A 24936-nucleotide genomic window follows, 5' to 3' on the forward strand; every position below is an offset into this window, starting at 1 on the left:
ACTGAAACCTTCAAAGGAGGAATTAAATAGCTTGTGGTCCTTGTAGTGGCTCCCTGAATCAGAGTGAATTTCAGACCTAATCCTAATGTTTCTCTTTGTTTAACATACACTCTCAGCAAGTTAAACAGCAAAGCCAAGGTTAGGATTACAGTGTTTTCTCAGGTATGAACAGAAAACACTCTGTAGATTTATCTTTTAACTTTCTGAGATGCAGAATCCAAAATGCAACAGCCTACGGCTTAGAATCAAGTAAGCCAGTTTACATCAGCAAAGTAACTGCTTTAAAAAAAACAAACACACACGATTTTGTGTTTTACAAATCATCTGATTTTTCCCTTGGTAAGATACTGACAAGATTCCAAAATTACTGGATAGTGTGTTTATCTTTTTCCCAGACAAACCGAGCATTCACCTCCCTTTGGAAGGCAGTGGGATTTGAGCACCTGTGTACCCAATATGCCATGACTGTTCCAGCCACAATCACGAAGACTCTTAATTACCTCTCTGATGCGCCTGGTTTTGCTCTCCCGTCATTACATACAGTTTCACAAAGCTTACAAGGTGCATCTGCTCTTACTTCCAAGTATTTCAGCTCCCACCCACCCACCATCCATGGCTGTTTTTTTGTCTGTCTCGCTCATGATCCTTCGCTCCTCCTTGGAGAGATTAATCGGCTCAAGATTAAAGGCAGACAATAAGCTGAAGTGAGACAACAACATTAACCACTGTTAGCTTATCTATGTGGCTTTAATATACCAGAGTTGGCATTCGGCCACGCTGAAATGTTATGTGTCCTATGAGCCGAAATGGTTGAATGCTGTGGGGGAGAGATAACAACCACCAGTGCATCAGGGACTCGGTGTTAAATGAAAGGGGAAGGCAAAAACTTAGAGGAATTGATTTAAAGGGAACTCTCCAAGTACGGGGGAAGATAAAGTAGTATTGTTTTAACATAAGCATGAAAAAAATCTAAGTAGGGTAGGAGAAGTGACAGCATCGGTTTATAAAGCACTAGCATTTACTAATCACATTACTGATCAGTGCACTTAAGGGTTGACTTTAAAAATACCTTTGTTCTTCATTCCACTGCTGTATCTTCTCACTTACTTTAAAACCCTATCAACCCTCTAACTGCACAGCACACTTAAAATGGTGCCCAACTCAGCTTTAAAGAGTGGCTTTATAAAATGTTGCATCACATCTTGGCTTCCTTTTACAAACTCGGATGCGCTGTGGCTTTCTGGGCCTTAAGAGCTTTTCTGAAGCAGGGGGATATCTGTGGCTCTCGCTCAGGCCCTGAACAAGTGCCCAGTCTGAGAACGGACGTAGCTATTCTGCCTGGGCATGAGGGATCACACACAGAAGACTGGGGAATTTAACCAACCGCCTGCAGGATGCTTTGAGACTGAAGCCATAAAAAATCCCATATAATCTCTCACCGGCACTTTGAAGCTCTCAAAAAAACCGCAGTTTAAGAGCCGTGCCTTTATATTTTTGACCCCTCACTAAGCTCAAGAGAAATTATTGCTGCAGTGGGAGAGCTGAGTTCAGCTATGAGCCTTGCCTTGAAAACAAAACTTTACTTTTTGGATGGATGTCCTCATGGGTGGGGATTAATGGGTTTTATCGCTTCCTGGTATTGTGGCATGTTCAATTTTTTTTCTTTTTTGCATCCTGCCTCATTTGAGCAGGCCTTGGCTTGCTAACAACCTCTTCCTGGAGTTTCTATTAATAGCTCTTGGTTTCAGCTTTCCCCTGTAAAGGTTTTTCTCAACTGATTTAATTATGTGTCATCTAAAGCATGCATGAAATTTTTCTTGGTCTTCAGTTAATGAACACTACTACCAGGAAAGAGAAAAACTATTTGATATGGACAATATAAATGTGAATTAGGGTCAGATGTCACAAAAATTGTGTATGTAATAAAACCATGTACGCAGGGTTCCAGTTGCTATTATAAACTGCAGTTTTACACATTATTTCCTGCTCCTACTAGCATTAAATGTGCTTATTGTTTAAGAGGAGTTTATAAGGTGAAAATCCTTAACGTTTAAGCTTAACTGTTAGCAGGCAGATTTCCCCTACCCAAAACTTTAAATAGCAGCTTGATCACTATAAACACATCTGCCTATTTAATACTACTTAATCTTCACAGCAACTGCATGTGATGAAATCTGGTGAATTTATTGAGTTGTACATTCTGTCACAAGCCATTTTATTGAGAGGTTGTAATTAAATTCATCCCTGGTAATTGCACAGCTCCCTACTTAGAAGTCTGGAGTTGTTGCTAGTCTATGGCTGCAGGAGTATTCTCCTGGCACTGGTGTGAACTGGGAGTAATGCTATGAAAGTGAGTGGAATAAAAACAATACATGTGAACTGCACGTCAGGCCCTTGACGGACCCAAGAAGCTTATCCCATAATCACAGACCTTATTTCATCCAGAGACTTCAAACTCCCAGCTAGTAAAACACCACAATTCTTTCGACTATTAGTTACATATCGTTATGACCCTTTTACGTGTCAAGAAATTGAGCTACCAAAAGCTGCCTCGTCCAGTAACAAAGTTGTTCAAAAGTCAAGCATCCCAGCAACAAGACTTCTGCTTGAAGTATTGAAACACAGCTGCCAGCTCACCAGCTCTGCATCAATTTAGGCTAGAAAGAGACCTCAGCATTTCTTCTGAGCACAAAAATCCCAAATCAAGTAACCTAAAAGAGCCTCGCATCTGCTATGTTCTGATTTCATACCCAGTTCTTCCTCTAAACCACACTCCGGGTCATGTTTTTGATCTAGGACAAGAAAGGATAGCTACAAGATCGCTTTTAAGGTTACCGTTTCATCTGATGTACCTAAGCTGATACGCTTGAAAGTAATGAAAAGTCAAATGAATAATTTTCTTAACATCCTGGATCCAGCAATCAGATTTCAGCTTTGCATATTTCTGGGGATTTATTCCCACATTATTTTATTGTTGTTGGGTTTTTTTCCCCCCAAGAAAAGATACTGAAATATAGAGATTGTTCTGAAGAATAACAATGCTTTGCGCAGAATAGCATTTACCGTGCTAATACAACTACACAAGGACTGTTGGCTTGTACGTGTCTGCCAAACTAATCGAAGAAAAGGCAGGCTAAATGACATTGCATGTTGTTTTCTGTCAGTTTAGATCCAGTTTATTAGACTCCATGCAGAGAATCAGAAGCTGGACCAGGCTCAGAAGAATTAGACATATCCGTGCTACACTGATTACATTTTCAGACTGCAATGTTCTGTTATTCCCTCACTGATGTCATACAGCTATTTGTCTTTTTAGCTGATTAGATCCAAAATATGATTAATAATTTAATGCCAGCTGGACACAAATGTAAAGAATAGGGGTCTGTATGTCCAAACAGTAATTAATAACCCCCTTCAACAGCTAGAATGACTACATATTTAGATCAGGTCAAAAAAGGCTCCATTTCTTTACAGTACAGGTTTATTGTACATCCAAGCTATGCTTGTATCTTGGGAGGTCACCATGATAGAGGAGGCAGGCAGCCAAGTTCTAAAGAGATATTTAAGTGATTCCAAGGTTTATTCTTTCTTTTAGGCATACTCCACACTTGAAGCCCACGGAAAAAAATAGACAGGACTTCAAAGACTTTTCCATATAAATTAGCCTGTAAACCTTGAGGGAATGGGATTGAGAAAAGCTCTGTAGCCATGGATTTCCAGTCAAGGCAAAACACAACTGTAACAACACATCCAAGGGGCAAAAGTTTGATCAGAACCAAGAGGACAAGATATCAAGTGCCGTAAGCCAGTTCTGTCCCTCTCAGGTCAGTGGAGATATACCCTGCCCATTGGGCTTTTTCCACTAGCCGGGAAGCTGGAACAATTCTGGATTTGCATCACTGTTGCCAAGACCAGATTTTGGCTTCTCAGCTTCATTTCATTGCCCGTGGTTGTCCCAGGGAGGCGTTGGAGATGAAGAGGAACACAACTGCAGGATGGGAGTTTTTACAATGGAAATTTGTGACGGTTCTGAGAGGGCTTTATGTTTTCAGGACTAGAAAGATGCATTTTTTCTCCAACAAAATAAACTAAATGCAAAGAGTTCTGATTCTATAGAATCACTTTTTTTTTTTTTCCTCTCAACAGCTTGTGAGGGAAATGGGGGGGGGCGGGGGGGCAGATCTGCTTGGTGAACCTGTCCTTTCCCTCTGTGTATTTGCCATATAAACATCTCCTCTCGCTGGACGAGGACCAGACACTTCCTCTTCTCGTGGCTGTGATGAGGTGACATCATGCTTTGAGGAAGAGGTTTTCATCAATCACCATCATACTCCTTCCAATTCTGGTAAGACACTAAGAGTCCCCATTCTGTTCTCAGTTAAACCACTGACTTTGATGACTGTCAAACAGAACTACAGACAAGGAGCGAGGACTGAATCAGAGCCAAATGTCCATGTGTCCATAGAGGAAACTGTAGGGGGATCTGATGTGGAGGTGCAGCAGAACCTATTTTCTAACAAACCTACTGCAGGACAGAGATCAAGCAGCACGTTCATACTGCACACGTCAATTTTCTGACTACACCTAGCTATCTGCTAGTTTTCTATCAACTTTGTAAGGCTAATATTGCCTGCAAAAATAGCTATTGAGATTGCTGTAATAACAACCTGTAGGAAGCCCTAACTAGATCATCTTTACTTTAAATAGGAATTCTGTGACACAGTCCCCAGCTGCCGAATTTCCTTCCTCCAGCTCTGAAATAGCCCTGTCCGGTCTCTGAAGCAGTCTGGTATCTTCCCAGGACCATGAAACCCCTCCTTGTTTGCGGGCACAAAGCACCATGTTTGAGGTAGAAAAGGATGCACTCCTGAGCATCACCTGATCTGGCCGACCCAAAGATGGACACTAAGCCTGTGGCTCTTCCAACCCAGGACCCCTACAGCAAACTGGTTAGGAAAGCTCAAACATACAAGACACTGCCTTTTATTTCTTCCTATGCACTAAGCTTTTACAGGCAGCTCTTACATTCTAGACCTCAACTTAATTTCCTGTCTCAAATACGAAAGCCTGACTGATCAATAGCCTGAACTGCCCCCGGATCCATGCTGCGGGACAGCTCGGTGGGAGTCATTTCCATACAGCTGCCATTTTCCCCTTTTGTAAAGTGTTTGCATAGCAAAAGGACTAACTGCTTCACAAAGCAGCAGAAGCAAACTCTGGTCTTGCTACCATGGCCTAATTCTACTTCACATAAGAACATCCTGCACATCTACATTTTTCTCCAGCTACCACTGTGCTACAAAGACTTTACAAAATTTTTTCAATTCACAGTGGATAAAGAGTCTCTGCACACCAGTCTGAAAAGTACTTTGTACCCCATCAGTAGGTGAACTCTTCTCTTTGGACACTGATACAAATCCTGAGAAAACTCATCTGAAATAAAGAAAAGTCTGTTGGGAAGTATCATTAACTGACACGCATTTCTGGAATGAGATTTTTGAAGCAATATCGGGTTACACTATCTCTTGCTGTGCTACGCTTTGAGAACTTTTCCCCTTCTTTGCACAAAAGCAGTGCTGTGTAATAATATGGGATCATTCTCAAGGAACTCCTTTACCAGCTCACGTTGCCTGTAGGCTGTGCCAGGGAATTTCATTCATATGTAAAACACCACAGAGTCCCCCAGATTCCAAAAATATACACACTGCACATATGTAACCGCTTTCGGGAACAAAGCAATCTGGTGAAAATATGCCCTAGAAGCGGTCAGGAAGGGGAACTTCCAAGAGCACGGCCCTTTCTGACGGGCTTTGAAAATTCACCGACAGATTTCACAGTTAACATTTGCATGCTAAAGTCTAACGGTTCCTCCTATGACTTAAAATAGGCTTTCAGGATCCAGGAAGCCAAAAGCACTTTACGCACACAGGGCTCACCTCGTCTCTCCCTCACACAGGGTTTTTCCTTCTATTCGTAGCCTGACAGTAACCAGAGCTGTGCATCGTGAGCTGCAGGGACCGGGTGTCTGCATCTGCACGGGAGGGACAGGGACTATCTCATTGCCAGGTGGCATCCAGTGTTTCACGCATCGGGCTCACAGGCAGCTCTACATAAAAATAATCACTTTGCACTTAAAACATGAGGGTCTAGGTGCACTTAACTAATCTGAATTAAAGCTTACAACCCCTCAGCAACAAAGCCACCTCCCATTATGGACAGAGGTAGCAACTAGCATGGAGAAATTAAATGACATACCCATTGTCACAGAGGTAGTCCTAACACTAACCGTAGTGTATCAAGGGAAGAAAAGAGTTTTCCCAGAAGCCATAACTCTTAAGTGCCCATCGCTGCATTCCTTTTAAATGCACATGGCTTCCATGGGAGTTAGGGTTGTGCAAAGATGCAGGCACAGCCCCAAGTTGGTAACAACCAGCAATTTATAAGCATGATTAAAGTATGCTAGACAGGAGGAGCTAATTTGTATTCCTTAAACATTTCTCCCTCTGACCAGAAAGATTAAAAAAATCCAGTTTCTAAGAAACAGATGGGATCTATGAACTGAAGGCATAGTGGCTGAAGGAAAGATGGAAAAAGACTTCGCTGACCCAAGACGTCAAATTGCACTCTACAGACAGCACTCGCCCAAATCCACCCCAAGTGAGAAATACTGCATTTAGTTTTAGCCATCACTTCGTTCAGGCATCACTTGCTTCCTTCCCCTGACACGCAAAGCTAATTCTCAGTGTGGAAAGTTAAAAGTTCCTGTCTGACAAGGATGGTTTCTGCTGCATCAAGCTCACGGGAAGGTAAAAGAAGCCAAGGGATTGAACGCTGGTAGGAAGGCAAAAATCCGTGCCCAGAAAAACAAGCCAAGAAAAGAGCTGGAGGCACCATTTGCTGCTGTTTCTTTTAAGACCTCCTCTCAACTTGAAGGTGATGAAGACAGGTTATCTAGCAAGATTTAACACACATGCCCTGAAAACCTATCACAGACAGCTAATGATGTTACCTTAATGGACACAGGTAATTGTATTTTATTTTCTTAAGACTGCTTTTCCATCTACAGTAGACAGGCTTTAGCTGGAAGACCCAACTTTTACACCTGTACCCTTCAAAGTATCACATGCATTTTCCATTGATGTAAGGGGCTCTGTAAGACACAACACATCGGTGATATCCTTTAGCTCTTTACTTCTCCTGCGTGTCATCCATGAGGCGTGGGACTTGGGGAATGAGAGCATTGGACACATGAAAGCAAGCAAAGCATTTAAAAGCAGCTCTTCAGACAAAAGAACGTGAACTCTTCTCCATGCAGTGGGAAAGCAGCACTACTGATCCCATCCACTATATGGAGTAAGAGGTGTTAAGTGCTATTGCATAAACAGACAACATTGGTTATTTCTCCTGAGTGAGTGCCAAATCCCTCTTTTTGGATGCATGGAAAAATCTAGGTCAGTCACATCTGCAGGAAGACGGCTGCACCGTCAGTGGTGTTGCCATTTCAACATTCATTTGTTCATAACTAAATCAGTCTCCGGCACTTGTGGGACAGCCGCCATCCACTCCTTCCTCTGCAGCGACAGGGGTGGAGCGGGTCCAGAGCAGAACAGGGCAAAACAGAAACGGAGCACGGGCCCCGCTCACCTGCTCTTTAAAAAAAACCCGTGTTGCCAAAGAGGCAGAAGGCTGGGAGAGGAGCAAGGGCCGGGATCCAGAGCAGCTCTGGGGAAGGCAGAAGATGGGAAAATAGGGAAAAGTCTACTGATTGTCTCACCCACGAGCCATGCTGGACTGCAGTGGTTTCACAGGACTCCAGCCCAAAACCAGACACTGCTGATTTCACCTTTCAGCACTAAGAAGGAAAGATGGCCCAGCTGGTAGGCAGTCATTAGCCTGAATATCTGACAGCCAGGGTTAAAGACACTATCACACCACAGGCCTCCTGCATAACCTCAGGCAAAGCTACACAGCTCCTAAAGCCCTCATTTGTTCCTCACAGGAGCCTATTCTCTCAGCGGCAAAGAGATGACAAACAATAGCTGCAGCCCAAAGGGAAAAACAAAAAAAAAAATGCACACAATAACACACAACGTATGTTGAGGACTGAACAGCTGTTTCCTTCTGTGCTAACCGGCAAGAGACGTCAAGGGCTTGGCAGATTCGTTTCGTTCACTTCCAACGAGATCCCTTTGGAAACCCCATCAGAACAATAGAGGCGATCCCATCCAGCAGAAAGTCAGCATCGCAGGGATGGCTGGAAGCAGAGCCGGCCCCAGCAAGGCAAGCTGTCGTCCGTACAGTAGCTGCACACACTACTGCAGGCAGAGATGCCTAATGGACTTAGAGGGGTTTAAAAGCTCGAGAAGAGTAGCTCGCAACGGGGGAGTGCCCATCCCTGTTTACAGACCGACTTTCTCATTAATGATTTTAAGCCTGCTCTGAATGAAAGCAACAAACACATCAGCAGGAAGCTGGGAGTCAGTGAAGCGAACAAGATTTAGCGTGAATCAGTGCAGAGGCTGAAGAGTGTGGGGGTATAAAAGGCACCGAGGGGAGCTGGGGAGAGGAGAGAGAGGGCCAGAGGGACTCTGCACTCGTGTGTGGTAATGCCATTCTCTTAATAACAGAGTTCAAGGAAGCCTCTACCCATATAAATCACCAATAATCTTTCATTCAAGCAAGTGGACATTTTCATTACATTTCCAGAGAATTAAACATTTCTTTGCTGCAGAAGAACCACCACCAGCTGCTAGAAAGTGAAACAAGCCATACACCCCAACGCAGCCCGTCTGAAGTGCCAGTGCCCCGCCGCACAGTTCCTCTTTTATCTCTGCTACTGGGTGCAAAAAGAAACAAAATTCAGGCCGGTGTCTGCGGAACAATGCAGTGCTGTGTACACACAGCCACAGAGACTTGGTGAGACACTGCAGCTCTGTGGTCACTGCCCTTGGACTCAAAACGCTTGGTTTTATGCTTCTAGCTCGGCCGCAAGTTGCTGCACAACCACTGCTGTGCCACCTCCTTCTGTGTCTCTGTTTCCGTCATCCTCCTTTGCCCACCATTTCGTCTCTTGCTCTCTTCCAGGACAGGGCTAGCCCCGATAATATAAAATAGCAGCACCCAGTAGGGTAGAATATGGTCTAGTGTTCACTGGTAGGTCTAAATACTACCCCATGCCAAGCTGCCCTTACCCCAGACCTCTGCCTAGCCCTTTTCCAAACTCTACTCTAAACTCCTGTTGCGGTTTAGACTGACCTCCTTTGGGGCGGCTCCATTCTCTCAAGTCACGCTCAGTTCAAAAGCTGAGAGGCGAGGACGAATACTAGACTGGAAACATTTCCTTCTAGCAAGGTGGTGATCTTCAGGATGACCTAGAAGACCTGGTGTCAGCTCACCACAAATTTGATTGGAGCTAAGCAGCTAGCACACTCCTCAAAATCCCTGCCGTCCTGCACACGAGCTCTCTCTTTAATAGCAGGGTAAAGCATTAGGAAGCAGACTGCAGCCCATTTGAAGCTTCCCTTCATTTTCTGAACCTCCTAAGATACAAAGGCTCATATCCCTAGTGTACATTCTCCATGTTATTAGGATAACTGCTAGTCAAGTTCAAAAGGCAGCTGGTTTCCAAGTCACCAAGCCAGAAAGAGCTATAATTTCTCTCACTGTAATTTCTCTCTATGATTATAACAGTGGTTGACTGAGTCAACACAGGCGATGTCAGCAAGCGATTTCACTCAAGGACAGCAGATACCCAGGAAGCAGCACAGTCTTCGGGAGGGGGGGCTGAAATGTGTGTGGGAGCTGGCCTGGATAGATGCAGTTCTCAGTAGGACATTAAACAGGCTAGAGGATCAGAGAGCCAGTAAATATACACAGCTTAGCTTTGTCCTTTCTGAAGAGTTAGGAGCAACGAGAGGCAATCCTGCCTCTATGGAAATCAGGGCAAGTTTTACCATCGATTTTGATGGGGATTTCACCCATCACAGTTAATAAGTGACCAAACCATCACAAGACTCGGAGAGACCACCCTGTTTTTAGCAGGGATACCTTCCTTCCCTAATAGCTCCAAGGACTGTTTTATATCCTAGGGCATCAACCTATCTCAAGTTGGGACAACAAGGGCTCAAAATGCCATCTTTAGCTCAAAAAAACTGTGGCTCCATAGGCTCCATGGATGCGAAAGAGCTTCTTGTAAAGGGCAACCTCAGATGGAGTCCTTTTCCAAAACTCCGGAAGGACTGTTCTCTTTCCATGGAACACAGGGGAGCTTAGGGAAGTTACCCTGAATGAGCTGGAGCCTATCTAATACTCCTCTCTCCTCCAAAATCTTCTGCAGACCATCGTGGAATCCTCCCTTCAACTTAATGCCCAAACACTGCATTCTGCCATTTTAGAAGGGCGATAATCCAAGTTCTTTCCACAGTAATGTTATCCTAAAACATGCACAGTGCTGTTCGCCCTCAGCTGACATACCCACACTGATATTGTTTTAAGGCAGGGACAGAGAAAGGATCGTGCAAATTGCCGTTTCAGAAAAACAATCAATCATAGCACAATACGTCATTTCACCTCTCAGCTCTGCACAGCAAGACCAACTATATTTTTTCATAGGTTAGCAAAGTCAGCTGGAGCCTTCCTTGCCTTTGGCACTGAAGAGGGTAGAGACAGAAGGATCATAGCTGGAATTCCTGTTCAGATGGCCTCTGTGGAACGAGTAGCTAGAAGAAGAAATCAGCCCTAACTCCTGAGTGAAGCAACCCAGAGGAGGGCTCAGCAGAGCAAGGAGCAGAGAGCCCTGTGGGGACGCAGGTGATGTAGAGCAGAAAAGGGTAATTCAGATCATCGCTGCCAGCCACTCTCCCTCATTCCAGCTGACCAGTGGATGAGTTGGGAAGCACTGGATTGGAGCCACATCTGCTTCCCACCAGGATAAATCCCCACTGGTTCTGCACAGAAAATGGGGCTACTCCGTTTGATACCAGTTGAGTCGGATTCTCCTATCTCTGATGCTGTAGTAGTGAATTTACTTTAAAGGGGAACGGAAGTAAATGAGAGCAGGGCTTGGAAACAATAGGTTACATTCTTGAACTCCTGTGTGCTTCCCTTGGATGTGTTTGCCTTGAGAATTAAAGGAACAACATTGAATTTGATCTGAGCTAAAAATTAAGTTCACTGAAACCAAACCAGACATACAGGGTGAATTCCTGGCACTGCCGAGGTCAATGACAAAACTCTCCGTTACTTTGCCCAAGCCAGGATTTCACCCACAGTTTTTATAAAACCAACAATCAATAGAAAGCTATCCAAGATTCTAGTTTTAATTTCACTGAAAAATGTACATAAAACAAGTATTGCCCTACAATGATTGTAAAGTAAACAGCCTTAAAGTGCCCTCCTTGCAAGAAAATGTGAAACAAATTGAAGCATGAAGCCGACTAATCTGTTTTCTTACCCAAAATTAGGGCTATGTATAAAAGAGAAAAACGGATGGAGTAAAGGTATTTGAAAAAAAAAAAAAAATACAAAGTTTGCTTAAAGCACAAATGAAGAAACATGGGTGGTTTTTTCCACAAAGCTCACATCCATGAGGCTAGCTTTTCCAAAAAAGCCCGAAGAACACAGCTAGACGCATTTCCATGAGAGGAGGATATTCTCTTTTGAAAAGTCCCAGGCACGGTATTTAAAATATACAATGACACAAACATTAGCACGTCATTTACAGGCTGAAATTTGCCTGTGATATTATTAATCTAGTTCACTAAACATTGTCACACAAAACATTTATCATAAAAGAAAAAATGCTGCAATCAACCATGACTCCCACCTGCTTTGGGAAAAACCAACGGCCACCCACCAAGAGCACGCTCACGAGGGCAGCTCTGTATGCTTCCTTGTGGAAAAAGAGTTTTGCAAATGGTGTAATTTTGCTAAGAAGAGAACAGCTGAGCTGACACAGAGCAGAGTCTCCAAAGCTTTGAAGTCTAGCTGGATTATTTATCCTGCTTTCCACTGTTCAGCGCCAGATGCTGATACCCGCCCATCAGAAATGTCTCTCCGTCATCCTAAGCGGTCCAATTACTGTCCTTGCTGCTACGCTTTAGGAAGGTGGGTTTTGTTCAGAGATGATTGTGTATTTTGGTACCCTAATCCAAAACACTCAGGAAGGCAGTAAGGTCAAATTTAGCCACCGGCCTCCTCTACGTGGTTTGCCCACGGTCATGATCTACATTGTGCTAATTTTTCACAGCTGTAAAATGAGAAGTTATAAAATGGGGGACTCTCCTCCAATTTCCCTAACTCAGAGATGTGTTATGAGCACCATCAGTGAGATATTCAGATCCTACAGTCGCAAAGGCAACATACATCTACACATATATGGAACAGTCCAAGCATTTCTGAAGTATGAGGCTCTGCATAGGTAAAATTGGGCAACCAAAGTAAAGGGCTACTTTAGAAAATTTTGCCTAAGCAATTTCCACTTAAAAGGTTTTAAAAAGTGCCATTGGGGGTACGCTGGTAAAATAATGCTGGTAAAAGCTCAGATGCAGATGACAGAGAATGTTATTTTGATCTAATTCAACTTAACAAGGAAGAAGAAAATGATAATTCAAGGTGTACTAATCACAAGGGAACAACCAATGAAACAAAGTCAATGAACTGAAGCTGAAAAGAAAATACCACTTCAGTGTTATCAAATTTGACAGCAAAGACTTGAAGAAAAACTGGATATTAGTATGCACAATGAGACCATCCACAGCTACACTCTCACTTTACGTTCTCTCTATGTGTGAGATTATCTTCATACACAAACTTTATACTCTCCAGTGATAACATTGTGAAAAATAACTTCCCGGGTTATTTTATGGTTATTTATTTGAAGCATTAGACCAAGTTCATAGGCCAGACACAACCTATTTGCAAGATCCAGACCCAGAAAAAGATTTGTTTCTGAGACACAGACAGTCTAGCTGTGTTTGGACCACTGGCTCCTACTCCCAACCTTCATGTCAATCAATCCAAGTCCACCCACCAGGCCAGGGATCAAAGATTGCTCATAACCATCCCCTAAGAGACGAGGATGTTCTAATGCAGAAGGAGCTAGGTTTGAACTGAGGAGAGTTAGGCTGATTCCTGGCTGTGCCTAAGATCTCTGTACCCCTGGATCGGACAATAGACACTAGTACCTGTTCTGAACCATGCTCTTTTACTTCTCTGTACCTTAACTCCCCTGCTGTGAAACGGCAGCCCCCCAGAGTACATGAAAGAATGCAAGATGCTCAGATATTGTACCACTTTACACCTTTATCCTTGATTCCCATATGCAGCAACAGACTCCAGGGCGCCGTGTTACATTTACACGTGATCAGCTGCACTGCAACAGAGGTTTGGTTTTTTTTCCTCTGGCTCAAACAAGGTTAACAACAACGACTCACTTATGGAGTTTTAAGGTCCTGGCTTTGACAAGCCAAGCATCTGTAGCCAATGCAAGTGGGTACAGATAGCCTGGAAGTCATTCATGAGGCATTTTAGAGCCAGAGTGGAACACCATGAGTGTCTAATCCTGGTGTCAGCAGAACAGGCAGTCAGTCTGTCTTTTTATTTTGAGATACTTTCATTTCCCGATTTCTCTCTTCCTCCAAAAGAGGATATGAGCACAAAAGGAACAACGCTAACAAAAATCCTGGTGCTCAAGCTGCGTAGGTAAGTGGGCATGTGCAAATCCTTAAATAAGTGGCCCAATTTTCAAAGACACATAGTACAGTGGCATCAAGCTTCTGGGTGTGAACCATATGATGGACATCTATCCACCCCCAGACAACCCTGTATGAAGTACCTCTCCTTCCTCTCTCTGTATGTGCGGCAACCGCTGTTCCAGAAAGGCTGAACTCTATATATGAAAGAGTACAAGCCTCCTGGAGTCACAGACATCACGGAGAAAGGGAACCGAGGCACGGTGATGTGGAGAATCTGCTGCTCATACTGGAGCCAGAGGTCAAAGTGACACTGGTTTCATTAGGAGCAGACCCGAGAATCTGGCAAAGTCACGCAAGTAGCAAGGCAAACCCTGCCAATAGAGAAGACAAGAGTGAAATGACTGACAGCTGCAAGATGTGGCAATCCTGGGGTCTTGATTTTCCACGCCTTTTCCCACCCCTACACAACCTTTTCTCAGCAACGCGGACAGACATCAGAAATCTTCCACTGCTGATACCTGGTCCAAAATATCACATGACTTATACAGCCCACAGTCTCTGTACTTAGCTGAGAAATAAAAAAAAAGTAAAGCTTTCTTGGTAGAGAAAAAACAGCCAGCTTACTGATCATGGTGGTGCCCCCAGCCAGCGCAGCCTTGGTGCCTTGGAAGAAGTCATCAGCAGATGTCATCCCCTGTTCCGGCATCTGGAAGCGGGTGTGAACGTCAATCCCTCCAGGAATCACCATCCTGCCATGGGCTTCAATAGTTTTCACTCCCCCTGGCACAATCAGATTCTCTCCTATTTGCCTGGGTAAATGCATTTCAAACAGCAAGTCAGACACAAACACCAGACAAGGCAAACAGCCAGTAAACATACACCCTTGTGCTACTTAACCTGGCTAGGGCTTTGTTTTTCCATATAAAGCAACGTACAGGATCAGCATACGTGGCTGATAATATTTTATGCTTCCCCCTGAAGCAGCTGCATAATTAAGAGCAAAGCGTGCAATTACTTCAGGACCTCGGGGCAATATTAGACTTAACAGTAAGGAAAAGAAGGAGCCACACTGGCAGACAGCTGGAGAAGGGACCATGTAGATAATCAGACGATCGTTGCACCAAACACAGCAAGAGCCTTGTGAGCAGCTTTATTGGGACTGGACTGGGGCTGCCAAGTGGCAGTTCAACACTTGATTCTAGCTATCTAACAGCGATTTACATGTTAGTATCGTTTTGGGAGCACTGGAAGAATTTTTACCTCTATATTTTCTACTTTCCTTTCACGCATAAATACTATGTAGTCCCTGCACAAATATAAACCCATGCAGATACCGGTTACCAAATTCCTGATGAGAGCCCCAAAGCCCTCTCCAGTCTAGTTCTTCACAGACACATTTTTTAAAATGCAATAGTGGATGACACATTGCAATCAATTAGCTGTCTTTGGCTGGGTCCTTTAACTTTTAACCTTGATTAACAAAGCACATGTGCTGACCATTTAGCCAGGACAGGAAAATTCCTTGTTTGTAACCTCTGGCTCATCCATTTTTTCCTAAGAGTAATTTTCCAGAGAAATCTGTAATATATTTAATGTGCCAGAAACGCATGTTTCGGGACTGAAAACACAGAAGGGTGCTAGAAAGAGGTCTGAACCTCAATCCTTACACTATGGGATCATTATTAGCTTTAATGGGGTTTAGATTGATCCTCGTATCATAGAATCATAGAAGACAGCGCTGCAAGAGACCTCAGGAGGTCACCTAAGTCCAGCCTCCGACCCTAAAACAGAATTAACTGTATTAGGACGCTGAACTCTAGATTCAAAATATCTTAAGTCACAACTCAGTAAAATGTTACAACACAGATAACTTCAAACATATGTGTCATCTCAGCATGGGGCTATTCACATGGCTAAAATTAAGCACATGTAAGTACCTCCTTTGACCCATGCTTTAATAACAGTGGGGTTTTGGCCCATTTGTTTATTTAATTCAATACCTTGTTTTGAAAGTTCCTCCAGGATATACGTGAAATACTCATTTTTCATTGCAATTTAATACAGCTCACTGAGACCAAGTTATTCCTTGCTAATCTGCAGTACATTTCTGTACATTTCCAATCACAACAGGGTATCAGGCTTCACTTACTTTATCAACCCATCTTCCATGTAAATGTCTGCATAAAAAGACTGGTCGTCATTAACTATTTTACCACCTTTGATCAAAAGACGATCACTCTGCAATGAAGAAGCATACAACAATACATAATTATTCTGTGAGAAAGCTGACAGTCTGCAGTGTCACTTCAGAGATAAAAAGAGTAGAGACGGAAACAACCTCTGCATTATTCAAAAGTGCATGTCAAAACACAAGTCAATTGCTGCACTTTCAACTGGAAAGATAAAATATTTTATTTCATCTGCAAGTCCTTTCATCACACCGATGATCCAAAAAATCAGAACAGAAAAGGAGTTGAGTTCCAGCGGGCTTGTCTGCTTGGCAGCTTCACTCATACCTGCAGTCTGCCACCATCACCTACAGCAAAAGCATTCAATACTACTTTGAGGCATGCGTAATAGCCACATCTCTCTTTTTTCTGCCTGGGTCGTATGCAAAATTTCCTATATGCACCCACACACTGGAGTCACCACTTGGCTAACTGCGAGTCAACTGCTGTCAGGGAACTGGACCAAGAGTCTGTTGCCAGGGGCTACACAACACAAACAAACTCATTTTGTCCAACTTCGTGATGTTTCGATGCAGTGGATACTTTTACTGCCTTTCCAGAGCACTACTGCATAAGCAGATGGACATAAGCACATACTAGCAAATTAAGTTTAAGAGAAGGATTTAAAAAATGGCTATTAAAATTCCCTCCAATTACAAGACAGTTTAGCAGGAACAGAAAGGTAATTGTAACGAGGCAGCTATCAAGCGAAGGTGCTTTTATCGCAGCCCAGGTTACATCTTGCTTTCACAAGATTTTAGGCCAAAACCAAATTTATCTTTCTTTGCAGTAGTCATAAACAGGAGTGAAACACACTCTACAGAGCTCTGGATGGGGAGGAAAGTTAAAAGTGACTGCTATGTTCCTCTGGTTCCTTCATTCCCTACATTACAGATGCATATATTTAAAGCAAAGCACATACACGTTACGCAGCGTTCAGTTTAAACTACACCTTGGCCCTTGTATCTGCACTTGTACTTAATCTGATTTTCTTTCCTCCTCCCAAAAACGTCTTTGTAAGAGAACAAAGCTATATCGAACAGCATAGCCAGGCTGGTGAAGCCAAATGCTGAATTCAAGAAGGGGTAGAAAGCAGGACTTTAACTTGGTGGTGCCTTGAACTTATAGCAAACACATTTAGGACAGTGACAGTGTTGCTCAGGGCCCTTATTTTGAGCTGGGACTCCGCTGGTCCACCAGAAGAATCAGGCATTTTCCCAAAGAGCTTATAATAAAACTGAAGAGCTGGAGCACCCGATTCTCAACTGACACAGGCTGACATGGCTCTTTTAACACCAAAAGGGCTACATGAATTGCACCAGCTACCAATTTATACCATTATATCCATCTTTTATAGAACTGCTAAACATCTATGACATGTTAAGTGTGTCTCCTTCCCCCTCCTTTTTTTCCTTCTCCTTCCTCCTACTGCTGCAATGGAGAGTTTCCTTGAATAACGCCACCAATTTAAAAAACAAAGAAAGAAAACCCCAAGATTTAAATTTAGGATCTGCTGTGAATACCAATAAGCCTGAATAAATTAACTTGGGGCGTGAAAAACCCACTTGTCTTTCAATGCCAGCCTCTACAGCAAACTGTCCTACGTGTTTACCATTTCCAGAAACACTGCAGTATTTATGCCCACCTCTAGTGCAGACTCCTTGTGCTATTAAAAAGGCCGGCTACTATTGAAATCGGTTAGGTTGGCCATTGATGTCACTGACAGCCCAAGTCCTAACACACCGGGCGTCAATTAGGAAAGAAAAAAAACCATATGTATAGCGACCAACAAAAATGCAGCCTGGACCATTTTAAGGATGCTCTGAATGCTTCTGCTAGTAAACAGGTCTCCTGCTGCGGCTGAACGGTAGGCTCCGAAAACAGTGCAAATCCTTCTGCTCATTTCAACCACCTTGGAGACAAAAGCACATGCAGTTTGCAACCCTGCAAGGGCCTGCCGCTAAATCTGTATATATTTACCCTACTGAGGCAGTCAAAACAGGACAGCTAGACATTGATTATCCTTCTTCTTCAAGCATTAGTCTCGCTAGATCAATTCCGGGTTTATGCAACAGCAAATAAGACCAGAATCTGATTTTTTCTATCCCTTATCTTTACAAGAGAATGGCATCGGGTGTGTGCAACATAAATCAGAGCATTCAGTCATAAGAAAAATGCGTCACGCTACTTTTGGCCCATGACAGCGATTCAGCAGTAACCTTCATCGCTATTTAAACGTAGGCATCTTTTTAAACTCTCGACCATTGGACTCTTGGAGGGAAACTACACACACACACACACCCCCCCCCCGAAAAAAAGGATGCTCCATTTATCACGTACCAATTTTGTGCATCCCCTGCATTTCCTACACATCATTTAAAACATAAACTGTACAGCCCAGCGGCTCCCGCACAAATGTCACACTTCAAAGCTCTATTTCAGAGCTCACTTTTCTGCCTCCGAGGCTGAGGAAGGAGCACTAGGATGGGTGTGTCCGCGGGGCTGGGAGAAGGAGCCGCTGCCAATATCGAAAAACTTTGTGTCACAAAAATAAATGGCTGTAACAGCCCGTTAGATGCGAATATCTTGCCTTACGTAATGAAAAGTTAGTATCCTTGGATCTGCAATACCTGCCCTAAATCGGCTCCCACAATAACGAAATCAAGGGAGGGGTTTATATAACGGCTCCTTCCCTTTTCCCCCAGGATTGCATCGAGGAGTGGACTCAAACGTGCGCGTTGCGAGAAGCTTCTTGGGGAAGAAAAGGAAATCCTGCTCCATCCCCAGCGCCCGCCCGCCGGGGCAGGGGGCTCCGGCCGCTCCCCCCCGCTCCCCGGAGCCGCCCCTGCCGGGCCGGGGCAGGAGGGCGACGGAGGGGGGGGGGGGGGGGTGTCCATCCCCATCCGCCCCGAAGCCCCCCCCCTCCCCGGGCACACGGCCCGCAGGCCGGGCAGCTCCCCCCGGCCGGAGGTACCGCTGTCCCCGATGCTCTCCCGGGGCCGGTGATCCCCGACGCCGGGCCGGCTGCAGCCCCACCGCGGCTCCGCTCGGCGGGCGACGCCGATGAAACCCGGCCCCCGCTCTGCATCCCGCGGCCCCCGCCCCGCCACGGGGCCGCTCCCGACCCCGGCCCCCCCCGCGGGCGCCCGGCCGCGCCGCAGCGCAGGAAGCGCCGCGTTCGCCCCGCTCTCGTTATCCTGCCGCAGCCCGGCCACCGCTCCCCGGGCACACAAAGGGCTTAATCCCCGCGCACCCCTCCCCCTTCCTCGCTTTTATTCCCGGGCGCTCAACTCACCGTGATCCGCGGAATATTTTTCTTCCCCTGATAAGACATCTTGGGAAATCGCTCCCCAATTTATTTATTTAGTAATTTTTCTTTTTTTTTTTTTTCTGGAGAAGCGGGGCGGCTGCTGTATGGCTATTGTCTCCCGTGCAGCAACTGCTCCCCGACCTCCCCTCCACCGGAAAAAAATAAAATAAAATAAAATAAAATAAAATAAAATAAAATAGAATAAAAATAAATCCCCCAAGCCCAAACCAATGCGATCACAAGGAAGGGGAATGGGGGGGTCCGCCGGGGAGGGCGCGGCGCGGCGCAGCGGGGAGGCGAGCCCTGCTCTCCGCAATGGCAGGAAGGGGAGAAGCAGCCACCCCTGCGCGTCTCCCTTTCTTCCCTCTGCCCGGAGCCCAGCCCAGCCCAGCCCCGCGCAGCCCAGCCCAGCCTAGCCCAGCCCAACCCAGCCTAGCCCAGCCCAGCCCAGCCCAGCCCCGGCCGCGCAGGGAGGGGGCGAGCGCCGCCGGCAACAACAGCGGCGGCGGGGCGGCAGCAGCGGCGCATGCGCCGCCGGCCGCTCCCTTCCCTCTCCCCGGCGGGGGGCCGCGCAGCTCGGGGCGCCATTGGCTGAGCGCCTGGCGGGGATGCAAATGAGAGGCGGCCGCCGTGCAATGGGGAGAGGAGAAGGGGCTGATATGCAAAGTGGCGCAATGGAGACGTCAGTGCGGGCGCGGGGCCGCGCGCGCCGGGTCCTGCAGCGGGGGGGGCGGGCGCCGCCCCCGGGCCGCTGCACCCGCCCGGTCCCCCCGCACCCGCCCGGTCCCCGAGCCGCCCCGCCGCCCCCGGGCTGCCGCACAAGCGGCCGGTTAGCGGGGCTGCCGCGGTGGGAGGGGGGACGCGGCAGCCGCCGCGCCCCGCAGCGGGCCTAGCACCTGCGGCGCGGCGGATGCGGGGCGCAGCCCAACGACCCCCCTCGGGGGCTGCGGACACGCTCCTTCTACCCCCGCCGGGGCTGCGAGCCCAGCGGGAGGAGAGGAGGCTGCCCGGGGAGCCGGTGCGCTGGAAAACGCGCTGCCCTCCATCTTCTTTGTCCCACCCCGCCCTTCCTGGCGCTACCGGCGCAGAAAGCCGTTGGGAAGCATTAGCAACCTGGGGGGGAAAAATAAGGTTGAAGCCACTCCCGGCCCTTTGATTTCCCAGCATGTCAGCCATGCTTTCTAAATCCTCGTCCAGAAAATACGGCCCAGATTCAAGTCCCCGTCCCGTCCCGTCCCCGTGGTCACTAACCTGAAGCTTTAGTGCCAGGGGAATCTGGGATCAGAGCTATGCATAGAGGCAGGGTGGTCCTCTCCAGTCACTCTGGCCATTTCTTACTAATCCAGTGTTGCAAACTCCACGTTCAATTGTTTCAGTCACACTTGGAGTCTTAAATTTCTCAGTCCCTGAACTCCATAAGCTGGTACTTCAAGGAAAGAAATGCATTACATGGCATAAATATTTCCTCATTATTGACAATGCACTTGCCCCAGTGCAATGAAGAGAGATGGGATTCATGGCCAGAGTGTGGGATAACCATTCAAAATACATCTGTTTACACCAGTTCCTCTGACATCAGTTGCTCTGGGGGAAGGTACAAGACACCTTTTGGAGAACTCTTAAGCAGCACAAATCCACCTCTGCTTGAAGGTTATAACAGACAATTAATGACTGACAAAGACTTACCTTCTTCCCTCAACCATGGCTGAATTTCACGTCACACAAAGCAAACTGCAAGCTTCTCCTATCACAAAATGTAGCCATCTTTACATACCCAAATAGTTCTGTGGAACACACTGTGCACAGCCCGTAAGAAATTAAAACCTTCAGTATATTACTCCAGTAAATCATTATAAAGGCAACATCTGTTCAAACAGATGACTATCAGGACCTTTCATGTACATGAGTTCACAGGAGGCTATAAGGAAAAGAGTAAAAGAGCTTTTCCTGGGTATAGGTATGGCATAAGGCAACATTTAAGTAGCTAATATGCCAATCAGTTAATATCCAATTAGTAGCAAATGAAAGAGTGGCTTATGACAGTAGCAAAATGATTAATTTGTTAGCCTGTAGGGTTTTGTTTTGATTTAATGATTAGAATAGACAATACTAAATGAGTTATCCTGCCCCTCTCTGATCTGTGCTGGAAGAAGTTTTGAAACCTCAGCATATTTTTGCTCAGAACATGGAAGAAAGCATCTACATCAGATTTCTAAATTTAGACAGTGCAACTGTTCCTTTTTTTCTCTTTAATGCTAGCTTTCCTCCTCAATTTTATATCTGAATGGTTTCTTGCCTTTGCTTGCCAGGTAAAACAGTGTCTTCAGCTATCAAAGAGGAAGCAAACACTGCCTAAGGGCTTGAGAGATAGCATCAAGGCCCTTGGGCAGCTGATCTGCGGTGTGCTAAGTCCAGCTACCATTTTGAGATCCTGCCCTGGCAGCAGCAACATGATTCAGAGAACGATCGCAGACACGGGCACAGGAAAGCGTGCGTCTCCAGCACTGACTTGCCTCCCTGACCTTGGGCAGGTCATTTCTCCACACGAGGCTAAAAGTTGTGGAATAGCAGTGCTGGTAGAAGAAACAGAAGCACCTTTAAGGGGATGATGTCATCAGCTTGCTAATATTTCTAAAGCTATTCTCATCTGCTCAAAGATAGCTATTTAAAATACTTTTTTTAAAAGGCAATCCTTACTGCACGTGGGCCTAATTCAGAACAGCAGTTCTTGAACTTCGAATACATTCCATAACTTGAATCCAATAGTGACTAGGTTCAGAAAGTAATAACGAATCTTCAGATGACACTTAACTTTTCCTTCCCATCACCATGTTGCAAGAACCTAAGTAGTACAGAATAAAATAAATGAAGAGATTAAAGGGCTGAAAAACATGGTCGTTCAATATTCAACATCTACACAGCACCAAATTTTAAACACTTCCACATGATTTAGTGTGTACCCAAAGGACCAGAGCTGAGCTCCCAGGTGTATCTGCTAGCTCCATTATACCAATTGCCAATATGGCCCCATTTTCTTTCCTTTTAGCAATGAGCTAAAAGGTTGTCAAAATAAATTAATTTTTAAATTGATTCATGTAGTTGCAAACTGGCTTATTTAGCGTTGCTAAACAAAGGCAAGGAATGGATACTGTCTGTTGTATAAATGCACATGAGGGAAGGCGATCAGCAGGGAAGGAGAAGAGCTATTGAAGCTAAAGGACAATCGTGGGATGAGAACAAGTGGGGAACAGAGGCAGAAAATACTGAGATGTACACCTGCCTCTTCTTTTTTTTTTTTTTTTTAACAAAAGCTGGTTCATTCCCCTGGTAAAGCTATAGTTTATGTATAAATTCCCCCTGGAAGTTAAATGAAGAAAGATAACTACTTATGAAATGTCAAGGGCAGGAGTCAGGTCTTAGATTAAAAGAAGTGAGTTGAACTCGCTTCTTAAATCCTTGCAGGTTTGTATCCAGTCCAGCGGTCATACGGTGGTACCGTTACCTGCCAAGGTAGGTAGTGATGGGATTTCTAGACTGTATTGATGCACTTTGTCTTCCATAGGTCTATTAATGCACACGGCAGGCTGAGCAGGCTAAAATTAGAAGGTGCTACAGAGAACAAGCACTGCCAAATCTTCCTTGCCGAACGTTAATGAAGAAAAGCGATGAAGGATGGCTGGCCAGTGCAACCCAGCTTCCTGACTGCAGCCGCTACGACAGGACCAGCAAGGTTGCTGCAGCCAAGTCACATCAGCAGTAGAGGAACAGCAAAAGAATGTAAACACCTTCAAGTACGTACATCAGCACTTCTGAGGGCCCTGACAACATTCCGCAAATGGCAGAACAGGGGAGGAAATGCACAAAACTGAGCATTACGCCCACATTTGCACTGCCAGCCTCCACCCCAACCACAGACCGAGCTGTGCTTTGCTCTGGCTGAGCGTCTCTGCCCCGTCCTTAGGCTCGGGGAAGTTGGGGGGTATATTGGCCAGTGGATACACAAGATTGCTGTCAGCCATTTCTGCACAGATATCAGCTGGTGTAGGACATCTTGTGCAGGCTTTTTGCATCAGAAACACATTTCACATTAAAGGAGCGTCTATGTCTAAATTTGTCTTCTGGAAAGGTCTAGAGGGAAAATGGCACAAGAATATGAGAATCTCTGTACAGTGATAATCTATGCTAAAATAAATCAGCACAGGCATCAGTAGAAATCAATTTACATCAGCTCTGAATCTTAACTTTACAGATTCTGTGAACTACCATAATGCACTTAGCAGGGAATTTTATTCCCACTGTGGAGTTACTGGATGGTTGGGAAAAAACTATCGGAAGAGTCTCTTTCTCTGTGGAATTTCAGTGTAATTGCACCAAGCCCCACAGAATTTCTGCAACAACCGATCGCTTTTACTCCTACTAAATTCTTAAAGGTTTATCCACAAGGACATTTTGCTATGAAATTATAAAATCTGCAAACGGAAATATACATTTAAAAATGTAACGAAAAGAGGGATCAGAGATGGATTTAAAGCATTCCTGGAAGTATCTGACATTCTAGCATACTGCATCAACAAGCTCTAGATTTCCGTTTAGGCTTGTTAGATGCTAATAATCCCAACTCCCTATTGGGGAATCACCCCCTGCCAAAGTCAGCGAAGCTCTTGTTATTGCGATCAGAGGCAGCAGGACTGGGCCAAAAGAGCTTTTGTGAGTTCACCGATCAGGCCCTAATTTTCTGTCATGATTCTGCCCATGCCAATTGCTGCATCGGCTCTAAGTCTCAATGACTTGAAAAGAGTTTCCCATGGATCCAGCAACCCCCTGCATCTTATGAAGCGTTGGGAGGATTAAATACAGGCTGATACGTGGCAGAAGGAGTACATCTGTCCTTCCTAAAATATGATGAAAGAATTGTCCATTATTAATCACTATAAATTAAATTACAGAGGGGAATTATGCTTGCCAATGGGCATCTCTGATTTGTTTTATTATCTAACAGGAGAAAATTAAAATTAAGTGTCATGATATGGAAATTACCATAGAGGTCAAATGTGCTCCTATGAGGAGGTAAAATCATACAACTTCTCAGAGAAATAGCCTAATTTTTTTTGAATACAGACTGAGATTGTGAGCGGGCAGATTCACTTTCTAGCCGCACAAACAGGTCGATAAAAATGTACATTTGATCTGAAAATTAAAATTAACCTTCCAATTGATTTTGTTTCCTTTAAAATCCTAGGAAACCTTGAGAAAGTTCAAAAATAACCTTCTCAGAAGACTGTTACTGTTATAGTGTGTTTCTTAGAGGAAATGTCCTGAGCATTTCAGGTGCACTACAATCTTAATTGTCCTTAAACAAGCCCGAGCTGCTGCTCCACAGTTAATTTGCTACCACATCATGTTACCGGGAAAGAGACAGCCCTCTTCAGGGTTCTAGACAGGGGTTGCTCTGTCACGGGTAGTACAATACATAGCAAAAGTGTGCTCGCCTCTCTAAACAGCTTACAGCCTACACTCATGCTGTGACCTTCGCTATAGTTAAATACAGCATTTCTAGAACATTTGATGCAATGCATCAAATTGGCATCCTTGTCATTGCTCCTCCCTTTCATCCAGTGGAGAGAGTTTAGCATCTCCAGGCCCATGGGAACCATGGGTAGGGTCTAAGAAATGGCTGTTTTCACAGTGATTTGCACTGTTTCTT

At 45.1% G+C, this 24936-nt stretch overlaps 1 protein-coding gene across 2 annotated transcripts in view; it reads right to left on the reverse strand.

Annotated features, from left to right (window-relative positions):
• DPYSL2 (dihydropyrimidinase like 2) overlaps positions 1 to 24936 on the reverse strand; it is a 55228-nt gene that overhangs the window by 24615 nt on the left and 5677 nt on the right. The window contains exons 1-3 of one of the 2 annotated variants that reach the window (XM_072846055.1): positions 19218 to 19606; positions 15844 to 15932; positions 14319 to 14503 (exon numbers count right to left, since the gene is read on the reverse strand). In XM_072846055.1, the coding sequence (XP_072702156.1) occupies positions 14319 to 14503; positions 15844 to 15932; positions 19218 to 19256 (313 nt within the window). In that variant the 5' untranslated portion in view covers positions 19257 to 19606. Of the gene's footprint in view, positions 1 to 14318; positions 14504 to 15843; positions 15933 to 19217; positions 19607 to 24936 lie in introns of those variants that run through there. The other variant, XM_072846054.1, reaches the window with a different exon arrangement.

Source organism: Ciconia boyciana, chromosome 25 (assembly GCF_034638445.1).
Source record: "Ciconia boyciana chromosome 25, ASM3463844v1, whole genome shotgun sequence".
In the NCBI taxonomy this organism is placed as follows: Eukaryota; Metazoa; Chordata; class Aves; order Ciconiiformes; family Ciconiidae; genus Ciconia; species Ciconia boyciana.